General features: G+C 37.7%; 3 protein-coding genes across 7 annotated transcripts in view; 2 read left to right on the top strand and 1 right to left on the bottom strand.

The window, feature by feature from the left end:
* The window catches only part of c2cd3 (C2 domain containing 3 centriole elongation regulator), a 41,851-nt gene extending 37,808 nt beyond the window's left edge, over positions 1-4,043 (top strand). For all 4 annotated transcript variants that reach the window (XM_028464633.1, XM_028464635.1, XM_028464636.1 and 1 more), the window contains 2 exons: positions 45-159; positions 3,822-4,043. In XM_028464633.1, the coding sequence (XP_028320434.1) occupies positions 45-159; positions 3,822-3,959 (253 nt within the window). In that variant the 3' untranslated portion in view covers positions 3,960-4,043. The remainder of the gene's footprint in view (positions 1-44; positions 160-3,821) is intronic.
* A 1,301-nt stretch (positions 4,044-5,344) lies between these two features.
* LOC114474211 (mitochondrial uncoupling protein 2-like) lies at positions 5,345-11,736 on the top strand. Its single transcript, XM_028464348.1, has 6 exons — positions 5,345-5,654; positions 6,670-6,877; positions 7,642-7,845; positions 8,592-8,693; positions 9,324-9,504; positions 9,590-11,736. The coding sequence occupies exons 1-6, from the start codon at positions 5,529-5,531 to the stop codon at positions 9,678-9,680; spliced, it is 912 nt and encodes a 303-aa protein (XP_028320149.1). The 5' UTR covers positions 5,345-5,528; the 3' UTR covers positions 9,681-11,736.
* LOC114474212 (vacuolar protein sorting-associated protein 37D-like) lies at positions 10,591-14,342 on the bottom strand. Of its 2 annotated transcripts, XM_028464351.1 has the most exons (5): positions 14,129-14,342; positions 12,979-13,150; positions 12,734-12,807; positions 12,244-12,668; positions 10,591-11,455 (listed from the first exon to the last, which is right to left on the bottom strand). In XM_028464351.1, exons 1-4 carry the CDS (start codon positions 14,336-14,338, stop codon positions 12,264-12,266), a joined length of 861 nt encoding a protein of 286 aa, XP_028320152.1. In that variant the 5' UTR covers positions 14,339-14,342; the 3' UTR covers positions 10,591-11,455; positions 12,244-12,263. The 2 variants fall into 2 exon arrangements, with proteins under 2 accessions (XP_028320152.1, XP_028320151.1); XM_028464350.1 differs by lacking the exon at positions 10,591-11,455 and having other exon boundaries at positions 12,101-12,668.

The raw sequence follows: 14,342 nt of genomic DNA on the forward strand, positions 1-14,342 counted from the left end.
GAGTATTTTTTTTTTTTAAATTTCTTTAATCATGATTCTCACAGTACTGTGATGGACCCGGTGGAGGTCCCCAATTTTTTTTTGCCCTCCCACCAGCTGGAGGCTTCAATGAGAGCCATACGTTTGGCTCCGTCTTTTTCACAGACACTCGTCAACCCGGTGAGTGTAATCAGCCTCTGGTACTCACTTTCTCTATTCTTTTACTGTTAGCTGCCCTCTCACAGCAGGTTCTTAGTGTCCTATGGATACATGACAAAGTTCAAGTCTTAGCAATGGAATGATGTGGATTGTACTACTGTTTTTTTTACTACATCCACCAAGGAGATCCCTACACCATGAAAGATTACATTTGGAGGATATCTGGATCAATATACAGATTCTATATCAGCTTCAAAAATTTAAAAAATCTCTGTCTCTCATCATTAACAAAATTTAAAAAATTTCTCGGTTTGTAATTGACCGATCTTTATGAACTTAGACTCAATCAATAAAACTTTATTTATCCCCAAGGGGCAATTCAAGGCCATAAAAGCAGCAAAAAAATACAAAAAGATGAACGTTTTAGAACCAAGATTATCAATAAGTTAGAATTTACCATAGATTTATAGTCATTTCCCTTAGTATTTTAGTAAACTTTTCATGCACTATGTCTTATAAATGAAATAGACCTAAAAGAGCATGTGACTATAGTTTCAATATTCTATTAGATGTCATTGTAGCTGCGATGTGCAGGTGCTGTATTAAAAAATGTAAAAGAAAACTATAGATATTTAAAAAAAATGTTGGATCATCATATTCTGTATATAAATTTACACTACATCCGTCCTTCTGCAGAATCCACAAGAGGGAGTGTTGCTACGTAGTTTTTCTCAGTTTTCTCACAAGCATAAAATTCTATACGTACATGTGCATGCTAACATTTTATTTATACCCGTTGTTTGGTTGTTATAATCGCCCAATAATATTCTAGCTACTCTTCTTAATGAGATGTACAGTACACCTCTTATTGTTTATCACAGAGTATTTAGTTCTGCAGTAATGCATCAGATATATTGTCAAAAGTGCAACTTTATTGCTGTGATTCTCCTCAAGAGTTAAAATACAAAGAACAATCCCAAAATAAAAAGTAAATGAGACTCAGTCATTCAACAATTTCAAGCTTTAACCCAGGTTTAAGCAAGAGTGCAACAGCACACCGTAGCTTAAATGTTGTGATTAAATAATAAGAAAAAAATCAGATAACTACTACTACATACTCTATAACATATAACATTACAATTAAAAAAAATAATAAACTCTTCCTTTAGCATCTCAGCATAGTGCAATTAAAATTTTTTACATGTTTGTGGTACATATATCCTACTCAAAGGGTAAATACATGTAAACAAAGTGGGGGCTGGCTCACATTGGAACGTGAAAAAGTTTGAAAAATCTGTGGTGGGAAGAAAAAAAAAAAAAGTGAAATAAATATATATGAATACACATATATATATATATTTTTTTTTTTTTTTAAACTCGAATTTGCAAAATAAAAAATCGTTTTTATCTACAAATTCGATTCATCGATTAAATCAATTTTTTGCCCAGCCCTCTGTCACCATAGGACAATACTATACAGTATGTAGTGCAATCTTTTTGTGACAACTGCATGTTTTACACGATACAGTATTAGCAGGTCTGCCTGCATGGAAACACCTGGTGCTAGACTATGTGTGAGTGGAATGAGAATGGGTATGGGGTTGAATGGACATAAGGGCTGGAAGCCCCCGATAGCGGGTCCACAGACCAAGCCTCCCAACAACAGCCCCCACAAAGAGGAAACTTGCCAATACAGATGCAAACCTAAAACAAATTGTTCTTCAGGTTTGTTGTCCTTTGCAGTCTGCTGCAGCAAGAGAATGGAATGACTTATGAAACGTGCTGTCATTTCCAAGCCAGTGTTTTAAGCTTTTATGACTGATTGTTAAAAAATAAAACACCAAACAGACCCATTGAAGCCAAACCACTGCAACGATCTTCCGCCAAACCACCAGAAAAGAAGATGATCAACCACGCCCAAAGAAAAAAAAACACTGCTTATATACCGCAAAACCGATATCTCTATTTCCCAACGGGTAAGCACTTCCTTAAATTGAGGATGGGCGGTACAGGAGATTTTTTTTTCAGCCCCATTGCATGCTGGGAGCCATCAGACACACCTATAATGTCTGTACAATAAGTGTGTGCGCTTACCTTTTGAAATTCCAGTTTGAACGAGTTTGTTTTGTACTCTGGAGATGAACACATGTTGATCCTGTTTGACAATAAATGTTTGAATGGTCCACACAGTGACACATGCCTCCATTAAGGAGATAATGCTTTGCTTTACTTCCCTTTGAATACATTTCACTTGTTTTTGTAGCTTCACGTTGTGAGCTTATGCTAGTGTAATACAGATGATTACACACATCAAAGGAAAAACAAGTTTAGTTTATTAGAAATATTTCTTTAAAAAATATTTTGCAATTGAAAGGGAAAAGGTAAATTATGAAGTAAAAAAAAAAAAATGAATTTCAAAATACATTTAAGGCTGAATTTAATGCCTAAATAAACAACTTAAAGTATAAAACTAACATGAAGTAAATGCTGTGAAAACAAAGCTACTCAGGCATGCAGTCATCACAAAAGTAGTTTTTAAGCTACATTTGATTAAAAGGTCTTGTCAAAGCAGAATGAGCTATGGAGTTTGGCTTAGCCTCAGAGATAAAAGGTCTCTATGATGTGTAGTTTGCATGTTCTCACTCAGCCTGCTTGGCTTTACTGCCGGTTCTCTACTTTATTTCCACAGTTTCTTCCTAAAGCAACTTGTGTTGTTCCGATACCCTTTTTTTGTCCCAATGCCTTTACCGATACCCATTTACTTAGTAACGGCCGATACCAATACATGCCGATACTGCGGTGTTTAAAAAAGATATGACCCGTTTTTCACTAAAAATGAGGTCCTCGAAATCGCTGACTCTCGTTTGTTGGGGTGTTCGTTTGTTTTTCGCAATATGAAGACGCGGCCCATGATTGGTTCAGAGCGGCAGCTCCACACCAATAGCGATAGATGAGACAGGATAGACAAAGGAGGGGGAAATAATCGTCAGGGAGCCTTTCAAATCAAGACAAAGTTGACCAAAAAAGTAAGTAAAGTTGTTGGAGAGAACAGAAAGTTTTTCCAACTTTAAGGATATTTAATCATTATAAAGGTAGGGTAGGCAATTTTCAAAAGCTAGCATGATTTTGAATGTAGCCTCCCCGACGGCTCCGCCTTTACCCCCCTCGCCCCTCTCCTCTGTGCTCCGTCTCGTGCACAGCTGCTGCAGAAGAGGAACTCAGCTCATCGCTTGTATTGTGTAGAAACTTTGTTGTCTCATGTCTCATTCAGCAGTAAGTAAACAATAAACTTTACCATTATATATGTTATAAATCGTGACCAAAAGCTCTATCAGCGGTGACATGCTTTCAGTGTGAGCTCGTGCATACCAGGGGTCGAGAACGAGCAGGGAGACAGGGAGACGTGATAAGTCAAAAAAAAAAAACGATTCGTTTTTTTCCACTGATCAAAGTTATTACAGATTTACAGCTGCGACAGATGACAGATTTTCTTCGTTCCTTTTTCAGAGCACATAAGATCTTAATTTCTATCGGGACATAAAGACAATTTCAACCAAAAACTTTAAAAGTGTATCTGGAGGAAATCGCCTCCCCTAGCTTTAAATCTTAAAAGAAACCGTGGCGTTGTTCCTAATTCATGCTAGGTTTAGCGCTCAGGTGATGGATTATGTTTGTCTTCTCAGGGTTGCAGCTCTTCAGGTCACAGTGATCGTCCTCAGCGAGGCCGTCGCAGACACCCCGACATGTCGCCTTCATCCATGAAGAAAGAGACGGAGAGAATAGCTAAAATCTTTGCGGCTCACTTTGATGAGACTCATTAGGATGTGTTGTGTCCAATGACACAAATCCACTATGTACATGAACTGTATTGATTTGTATAAATAAATGTTGATAGTTTTCACCCCTATGTGTCTTGTGTGTAGTTATTATGTAATATGTTTAATCTCTGCAGATTTTCTGCTCTGTTTTGTGTTTACGCCTCGCGTTCAGCAGCTGTGCTGAGCCTCGGGGGTTTTAAAACAAGTTTGAAACATGTTCAGCATATTTTAACGTTAGAGCAGTTCTGCAAAGTGAGACAAAGCTTGACTTTTGTCCTCTTTTCAATGTCTCTACACGACTGTAAATAGTCTGTGCTGAAGTCATTATGCAACACATGCTCAGGGAGTTCTTGAAATCGATTGTGTTGTAATTTGAAATCCTCACAACAACCTGAGTTTATTCTGTCCTGTTCCTGCGTCCGTCTAAAACCTACAATGTGTATGAAAATGTTCAATTGTTGGCTTTTCATCAGTACAGAAAAGTAAAGAATAATGTTGAGATGAAAGTGGAAATTTGGAAAATAAACTCAAAATACAATATTGTGATAAAAGTCGAAGGTTTACTAATACATTTCCAGAAGCGGACTAAGACAAATTCAGTATATATGACAACAGTCATCAAAACTGGCCCTAATCTGTTTCCGTAGCTCCTCAATAGTCACAGACGGGACTGAATGCTACACCTCATCCAAATTTGATTGTTTTTTCCTTCTGAACAGATTATATTTTTGGCAATATCCATTCAAGGTACTGTACTTAAAGAGATTACAATGCTATGTTTATGAGCTAAAAAAGAAAGAATCTCTTTGTTTTTTAACACAACTTTGAAGTATAGTTTAACACATTCATCAATACACTTTTGTAGATGACCATAATCTACTTTTTGTTGTCATTTGGTGAATTAGCCCTCGTCAGTTTCCGTAGATTTGACTTTATTAGCAAACCTGCGAATCTTGACATTATATTTCAACTTTCGATTTTATTCTTGATTTTTCTCCATAAAAAATGTCCCTAATCTGCTTCCGTACATCAGTTTCCACCCATGAACTGGTCTTTTTAGTTAAGAGAATCTTATAAATACTACATAAAGATGTTATAGATCCCAGATATTCTTCACCAACTGGTGAATGTCATCTACTAACAGGTGCCAAATGTGGAAGCAGGAACTTTTTATTGTGATGATGGTAAATGGAACCTTATTTAATATTTATTTACAACATCCTAGATTAACATTCCTTCATCATGGCCACGCTACTAATCTTTACCAAACCGGTGTGACATGAATCATCTGAGCTGTACCTGTAACCCCATGTGTCAGCTTGGAAAAGGGCGGGTTGAAAAAGTTAACAAAGACTACCAGCTGTTGAAAGAGTTTGCTTGAGTCACTCCCTTACTGAAGATTCAACATTACAGGTGCAATGGTGCACCGGAGGGAGAGGAGGACCAAGTCTGCACCAGTTGCCAAACTCATGAGTACCATCCAGATCATGGACTCTACGTGTAGTGTCTGATTACCTACGGCTGCTCTTTTATATATTTAAAAAATATCTGTGAGGCTCCACAGCTCAGACGATGACTGGGGCATCATCTACAGACCTGACACCGTCAGTATGTGTGAAGGTCTTCTCTGCGGGAACAGCTGGGTGCGTGGCTGACCTGGTCACCTTCCCTTTGGACACTGCCAAAGTGCGCCTGCAGGTGAGACTCACAAGAAAAGTCAATACCAACCACTTTGTGTGTGTATCTCTGACAATAACAATAGTCAGAGTAGTTAAATTATTTTACCAAGGCCAGAGATCCCATTTAAATGTTAAGGGGGGGTGGGGTTAAGTATTGTAAAGTTTTTGCTCACTCATTCTTATTAGACCCATCAAACTCTTCATGGTATAAACAGTAGCATCAGAGCACTCAGAGTCAACTGTACTTCAAGTGGTGCATCACTGAGCCTCAGCTGCCAACCTTTGAAAAATGCTGATCTCAGCAGACCAGGAACGCCCTCATTAAAGAGCTTTGAATCTATCATGTATAAGCAAGAGAAAATATCGAATACAGAAGCAACATGTCATCAACATCCCCTGCCAGATTGGTTGTCATTATAACTCACAACATTTTCCTAAATCTAAGAACTTACATGTATACATAAGAAAATATTATCACATCAGAATATAAAATTACTATTTTAAATGGTTTGTTAGAAAAGCTATCCCCTTTGAAGATACCTCGAACAGAGTAAAAAAAAAAAAAAAAAAAAACAGCACAAGGGCAAAAAGTTAACTCCGGAAAAATATTTGCGCACTTCTCATTTTCGAACTCCATCAAGGTATTGATAGCCTGAAGCCACACACTGGATTTGGTTATCTTATCTTAAACAGTTTCTGAGAAAAGCTGTCTCCTTTGACTCAAACAGAGATGCACGGATGACCATATCCCCCTTCCACGCTTTGTGGCGGGGGATAATTGCAATTGTACCATATTCCTACTTCCAAAACATCAAAACATATCTTACATTAAGAGGTGCCATAATCAGGTTTAAGAATTTCAATCAAAAAGATGTAATATAAAAATATTTGCTATAGTTTTCATCGATTCGTGAGTTTTTAAATTAGTCGTTGTCTATTTATTGTAACTTAAAGAAATGTACTGTATTGTATTAAGAATTTTTATTATTATTATTATTTTTTCAAATAACACTTGCAATATAATGTGTCTTCAGGTCCAAGGTGAGTCTGGGCTCTCCTCTCGCAGCCAGGGGGTGAAATACAGAGGAGTTTTTGGCACCATCTGCACCATCGTGAAGACAGAAGGGCCGAGGGGTCTGTACAGTGGGCTGGTGGCTGGACTACACAGACAGATGTGCTTCGCTTCAGTCCGGGTTGGCATGTACGACACCATGAAGGATTTTTACGCTAGAGGCTCACAAAGTGTGTTGACCAACATCACCACACACTCAACCACACACAATGAAGTATTCGATTATCAAGACTTTCACTCAGTAAAGTACTAAGAAAAGAAAGGTTAGACTTTAAGCTAATGGAAGAATCGCTGCCTTGTAAAATACAGGGTCACACTTCATTTGATGTGTTATATTTTAGGTTGACATTACGCTGTCATTACCTGTCATGACTAGGGTGTCATGAAGGCTGTCATTAAGTGTTGTTCGCTGAATTATGACACTTTTCACTAAATTATGACACCTTTGACGCTATGTTGGCATTTTTTGGGTTAGGTGGAGGGATCTCGTGGGGTTAGGGTAACAAACAACACTTAATGACAGCTTTCATGACACCTTATTCATGCTAATGACAGCGTATGTATAAAACTTCAAATAAAGCCATACATTTGTAAATCCAGGTTTTTGGTTTTTTTTGGTTTGCATGTTCTCCTCTGTGAGTTAATGTGCATGTGTCTAATTGCTCCACGTGTGTCAGCCGCCCTGTGGTGGAATAGCAAACTGCTATAAGGCTTCAAAATAAGGAGGTAAAGAAGATTTAGGATTTAAGTGTTCATTTATTTGTTTATTATTGTGTAATTTCAACGTATTTGTCCTAATTAGGGAGGTTAGATTAGCACCTACAGTAAAAATCAGATTCCTGGACATTTGAAATTAAAGTGTATGCAGCACTCAATAATCATGCTACTGTTTTGTCTGTCTATTGACTGATTAAAGCCACTCCTACTGTTACAGATCCTGGGATCGTGGCACGGCTGCTGGCAGGCAGCACGACGGGGGCGATGGCAGTGGCCTTCGCTCAGCCCACAGACGTGGTGAAAGTTAGGTTTCAGGCTCAGGCTCGACTTCCAGAGAGCGGCTCCTTGAAAAGATACAGTGGCACCATCGAAGCCTACAGGACCATCACCAGGGACGAGGGCATTAGAGGCCTGTGGAAAGGTGAATCACACCTGAACCTTGGCACATGTGACACCTTTTGTTTTATTTTTCGTCAGAAATCCTCTTTGCCAGATATTGGGGCCTGGCTTTAAAGACATTTTATCCCCATGATTAACAATACAGGAGTTCCAAATGTATGGCAATGAAATGCGTAATCCTTATCCAATCCAGATTAAACTTGGTGAGGTAATGGAGATAACAATCTGACATAACTGAGTTGAATTTCATGAAGATCAGTCAGTTGCGAACCGAGATATGCATTTTTTTTTTTAAACTTGCCGATGATGAGAGATAGGGTTTTTAAAAAGTGATCTATAATCAACATATTGACGCTGATTCCCTCCATAATCTTCCATGACCTTTGGTCCTACTCTGATTAAAATTTTGTCAAAATCCGTAAAATACTTTTGATATAATCTTGCTAACAGACAAATAAATAAACAGCAGTAGAAACATAATAATAATAGATCGCCCACTGTTCAGCTCCTACACTCTCAGCGTCTTGGCCTCACTGGCTTGAATAGAATTAATCTTCCTGTGATATTTGTCTGAATTAAAAGGGGTGCAATTTAGTTGTGGAGGGCTGTAGTCCTGCAGGTGTTTGCTGTCTATCTGCTCTAACATATTAACACACTGAAGTATTTGCATATTTGGACACACCCTGCATGAGTATTTCTCTGCAATAGTTTGTTTTTTGTCATGTAGTTAAGTAATGTGATTCAATCAATAATAATGACTCTTCTCAGGGTGTCTGCCGAACATCGTCCGCAACGCCATCGTCAACTGCTCTGAGCTGGTGACCTATGACATCATCAAAGAGCTCATTCTCAACTACAACTTGATGACAGGTGAGAGCTTCATCTTCCTGCTTTCCACACTTCGTGTCCTACATTCCAGAGGTGGGCAGCTTCTATCACAGCGGGGGCCACAAAAATGTGATTGTATCTGTTCCGAGGGCCACATTATCAACATTCATGTCAGCATTTAGAAGAATGACCCATCTGAGCATTTATACAAGCTTGAGAATACACATTTCATGTGTTTTTATATTGATTTTGTAGATTTTCTCGACAATATGGAAAATATTTGTTGTCTTTTTTGTGTGTTTTTCAAGTCAATATGTGTGTTTGTTATATTTTTCTGTCATTCTTCTTTGAATTATTTTTGTACATGTTGTTTTTGCAGTCATTTTGTGTGTTTTCTGATACATTTTTTGTATATATTTTTTTTTTATCTTTTTGTTGTTACCTTCTGTACTTTTCTTGACATTTTGTGCATTTTGCTATCGCTTTCTGTGTTTCTGGAGTTTTGTGTATTATGTTGTTCTTCGTATAACTTCCAACTTTATGAATTACAATTTTGTTGTTGAGGCCGCACAAAATTAGACTGAGGGCCGCAAGTGATGACCCCTGGGCACTAGTTGCCTATGTCTGCTATAGGCTAATCATGAAGCACTTAGGTTTTTTTTTCTCCTACAGACAACATGCCGTGTCACTTCACTGCTGGTTTCGCTGCCGGTTTCTGCACCACCATCATGGCGTCTCCAGTGGATGTGGTGAAAACTCGCTACATGAACTCAGTGCCAGGCCAGTACAGCAGTGCCATCAACTGTGCCCTAACCATGCAGGTCAACGAAGGACCTAAAGCATTTTACAAAGGGTCAGTACAGTGACAGGAAGTGAGCAGTGCGCAGTCGTTTGACCAAAAACTAAAGATGTGAATGAATATTTTATTTTCTCTTCAGCTTCATGCCTTCGTTTCTTCGTCTGGGATCTTGGAACATTGTGATGTTTGTGAGCTACGAGCAGATCAAGAGACTTTTGGTGAGACTATAGCAGTGGATGTGGCTTCAAAGGAGAATTCAAGGCCTGTAGCTCGCATGGATCAGTGTGTCTTCAGGGACGAAAACATTGTCGTATGTTCTCAGATGTCTTCTGGCCAATGAGGACATTTTCAAAAATTTTAACATATTGTTAAATGTATTCAAAATAATACTTGATTTCAGATGGAACCCAAAGTTTGCACTGTACTGTTGGGATAGAAAGACAAAAAACCTGAAAAGAATTAGCAACACCCAGTGGCTACGTTTGATGGTGACACTCAAAACAAGCCAAGGCTAATCTTTTTTTACTTTGTGTATGTTTTTCTCTGCTGTCTCCCAAAGATAGTGTTGACTGGTCATTATTTATTTTATTTTATTTTTTAAATACATTATATCGGATTTAATTAAGTTTTTGTATCCCAAAGCACTGATGCCATTTTTTTTTTTTTTATGAATGTGATAATAGCTGCAAAAAAACATTTTTAACCGTCTGACCGCAATCCCTTTGATATAGTTAATACAAAAACAGAAAATATGAGGAAAAACCTGAAAAGCTGTTCACTTAATCACTTAATGAGTTTTACTTTAGAGGAAAATATGAACAAATTAAATATAAGGCAATACATTTTGTCAAAGCCTGAAAACATTTTGAGGAATTTTGTGATGATGGTGAAATAAAGAGGAAAGAAACTCTAAATAAAAATGTAATGATTTATCATGCAGGAATTTTTCTGAGCTTCACTTTGATATGTTCAAATAGAATAAAATACCTTTATTGATACCCAGAGGGGAAATTCACATTATGCAGCAACACATTTTTATACTATAAAAAAGAGCAAACAGTAAGAACATCAATAAACACAATACAACATAGGATAATAAAACAAAAAATAAAAACAGCATAGGTTAATAGTGTAGGGATGGGTTAAATGCAGAGGACAAATCCATTAATGTAATTACATTACATGGCCAATTAAAGGCGAAAGCCCTGATTTAATCTTAATCTTAATAATGATGATGTTTTCTAAAGCTCACCATGATATGCGACACATAAGGCAGTGTGAAAGTGCATAAATATTGTATGTTAAATATTAACATTTATAAAGATGTGAATTAATGAATGAGGTAAAAAACAAAAAAAAAACACCAGTGAAAATGATGAAAATGTATCAAATGTTCTAATTAGGAGGACATATCTTATAGGAGTCAACAGATAAAATATTCATAGCAAAAAGCTGGTATAAATGCAGTTTTTGGATCTAAAACTGATCCACATTGAATGACATTAACCCCTCAGAGAGACACTTCATACCTGTTCTATATGTGAGTATGTGGTGACAGATACTCTGTTGGATAATCCTCCACTTCAGTCCTTTCAGGGCGACAAACCGCAGCTACGCAAACACATATGCAAGTAAACACCCTCACACAGTGGAAAATCAGCCACCCTGCCTCTGAATGATAGCTACTGTATAAAGATCCTGGCTCAGTAAAATTGATTTTAACCAATAAGTTCACTTTGAATGTGAAATCTAATCAACGTCAGTGCAAAGACGCGGATGCAAAAGAAGTTAATGGAACAAAACAATCCGTTGACTGACAAGAAAATTGCACCAGTTTGAGTTTTGTGGGACAAAAGCGGTTGCTGACAAAGATGTAACTGAAGTCTGCGGTAGAACAAAAGCCCACCATCACGCTCCACCTTAATGATCACCTCCTGTGGTGCCAACCATCCGTCCACGCTCCAGCCGGTTGGATGAACAACACACCACCCTCTGGCTCACCTTCCTGTGTGTTATAGAGAACCAGAACAACCACAGAGATGAACCCACAATGACAGTTTACACAACTCTTATCAGTAAACATGGAGATAAGAAGGTGTTCGTAATGACGCAGAAGCTTAAATTTCACTTTAGCAGGATTCACAGCATGAAGTGTGTCTCTTTTAAAACTCCCTGCAAAATAAACACTTAGTCCAACAAGTTAGTACTTAGCTTAGTTTCAGATTAGAAACATAAACGCTTGGATTGATGAATTGATTGCTAACTTTAGGGCACAACGTTTTAATGGCAACGCTGCAGAGGATTTAAAAAAGAGCTTTTCGCAGTATATTTGCATGCATTGATCATCTAATTCTATCCTACAGCAGGTTTTAATGATTGGCAGCAACTTTAGTCTTAGTCCAGGTTTTCTTTTTGATATGGAGTTTAGTTTTTGTCCTAGTTTTAGAATTGTTTTTAATGTTAGTCAATGTCTCGTTTCACTCACTCACATTTAGACTAAATTTACACAAAATCTTCAGAGGATTTATTTGATTTTAAAAGCAGTGAATCTTTATTTGGTTTGGTTTTAGAGATATTTTAGACAAAAAGTAAAACATTGTTTTTTTTAAATCATGACAAAAACCTCCTTTTTATTTCAATGGTTGTATGATTAAACTTTTCTATTAGGATGCTGATTAAAATTTGGAGATAAAAAGGAAGTTATGGTGATTTAGCAACCGCAACCAGCTAAAATATGAGCAAGAGATAGATTTAAAATGAATTATTACAGTCAAAAATAAAATATTAACACACATCGATGCAGTTTCTGAAGTTCATCTTTCCGTCTGTGCTTGCTTATTCCTCCTCTGATGAAGCCCCAGAGGTTGAAGTTGGTCGGGTCTCGCTGGCCATCGAAGGCCCACTCTGTAAACGCCTAAACCGAGAAAATCGTCGGTGGAAATAGTTGAACGTGTGACAGGATGGATGACATTTATTGGCAGCAGGAACGGAGGGTGGATGCAGACTGGTAGGAGGAAGGAGCTGCAGATCTGCTCAGAAACGCCTTCAGAGACACTCTGAACTACTTCACCCAGGCTGTGTGTCTGCTGCACTCTGATCATTTCCTGAAGCTTCTTCAACACAACCAGCCTGACGTGTTGGAGCATCCTGGAGGAGAGGAAGACGTCCAGGAAATCCTCCAGCAGCGTTCTTCCCTCTGTGAACCTCCGGAGCAGCAGCTGGGAGAGGAAACACGCTGTGTGTTACTGTGAGCTGAAGCCTTCAAAGCATCATCTCACCTCACCTCAATCTCTTCTTCTGCGTGATCGATCTTCCTCTGGAGGCACAGCCGAGCGTAACACAAGCTGCATTTTTCTCCTGGAAAAAGAAGATTTCAGTGTTTGCTTATTCATTTCAAACAAATGAATATAAAAATAAATGAAAACGAATAAGCAAATCTCAACAGAAATAAGTAAATTTCCATATAATATATTTGATAATTCGACAAGGGTTAGGAACAAGCCTCAGCAGCCAATAGCACCCACTCACCCAGCAGTTCCTGTTTGACCTGGACGATGTTCCTCAGCGTCTCCAACTCTTTGTATTTGACAGCGAGGAGCAGTTTTGTGTCCCTGAGTTTGGGTTGTTGAGACAGATTAGCTTTGGCCAGTTTCTGATTTGAGATCAGAATGTTTTCTGCAGCTCTCTGTAGCTTCTGAACCTGGGGAGGAACATTCAGGAACACAGTAACCTTTGACCTTTGATTGGTGGAACGAGAAACACTGACTACATCATCAACACAACAACTACTGTCATTATTAGAACAATATCATTATTGGTTTGCCATTTAGTAACTAATTGCTACATGAGCATCAAGGAGACCAGGATGTTAACCTGGTCTGGTTTAACTCCAGTTATTTACAGTAAACTTAAACCCACAGGCTGCACTTATAGTGAAATCTATGGAAAACAGTTTGAGCATAAATCTAATATCAGTGATTAAAAAAAGCCACAGGAATTTGGAGTCAATTTTACTTGTGCGCAGGTAGACCACTAGTGTAATAGTGAAGTAAAAAGTGGCACTTGTGAGCATTCTATGCTAATAAGGGGAACAGCAAATTCAGGCTTGCCATTCTCTTTCAAAAATATTACAACAAATTAGGGGGCTGGATTTGGTTATAATCCCTCCTACTTCATTTGCATTAGCTCTACTAGTACTACTACTAGTGAATCCTTTGGCTTTACTTGTACTAGTAGACTTTACAGTCTACTAATATGGAGGTAGATTTGTCTTTATTATTATCATTAAAAAAAATAAAAAATAAAATAACAACAACCTTTCAATCAAAAATACATATTTTCAGTCAAATAAAAAAGTGTTTGAATGCAAAAAATATTTGTGACCCAAATAATTGCATTTGAACACTTTTTTCGTTGATTATTATTATTATTATTTTGTGATGATAAGATAAAAAAAAATAAATAAATAAATAAAATAAAATAAAAAAAATAAAAAATAAATAATAATAATAATAATAATAATAATAATAATAATAATAATAATAATAATAATAATAATAATAAAATGTTCTCCCAAATAATGTCAAATAAATAAATAAATAAATAAATAAATAAATAAATAAATAAAAATAACGTCATATAAAACGGCACAGCATTTGATCAGGTTAATTTATTTCACCTGGTCGCTGCGGTTGACCATCAGGTTGATCCGGTCCTCATCCCCCAGCAGCTCCAGCAGTTCTCCACTGCTCCACACACCGGCCCCAAGCGCTCCGTTTAGCCGCCACATGGCCACTGTCCACCGGACTGGTTTGCTGTTGAGCTCCGCTGGGTCTGTTTTCACCGAGGGCCACCTGCTGCTGCATTCAGGTTCTGTCGGAAACTGCATGTAC

Source organism: Gouania willdenowi, chromosome 13, assembly GCF_900634775.1.
Source record: "Gouania willdenowi chromosome 13, fGouWil2.1, whole genome shotgun sequence".
NCBI classification, from domain to species: Eukaryota; Metazoa; Chordata; class Actinopteri; order Blenniiformes; family Gobiesocidae; genus Gouania; species Gouania willdenowi.

Coding starts and splice junctions, on each gene's coding strand:
- LOC114474211 (XM_028464348.1), top strand. CDS start 5,529: ATGACTGGGGCATCATCTACAGACCTGACACCGTCAGTATGTGTGAAG. Junction 7,846..8,591: donor CATTAGAGGCCTGTGGAAAG/GTGAATCACACC, acceptor GACTCTTCTCAG/GGTGTCTGCCGAACATCGTC. Junction 9,505..9,589: donor CCTAAAGCATTTTACAAAGG/GTCAGTACAGTG, acceptor TTTTCTCTTCAG/CTTCATGCCTTCGTTTCTTC.
- LOC114474212 (XM_028464351.1), bottom strand. CDS start 14,338: ATGCAGTTTCCGACAGAACCTGAATGCAGCAGCAGGTGGCCCTCGGTG. Junction 13,151..14,128: donor TGGTCAACCGCAGCGACCAG/GTGAAATAAATT, acceptor GTTCCTCCCCAG/GTTCAGAAGCTACAGAGAGC. Junction 12,808..12,978: donor GGTCAAACAGGAACTGCTGG/GTGAGTGGGTGC, acceptor TTCTTTTTCCAG/GAGAAAAATGCAGCTTGTGT.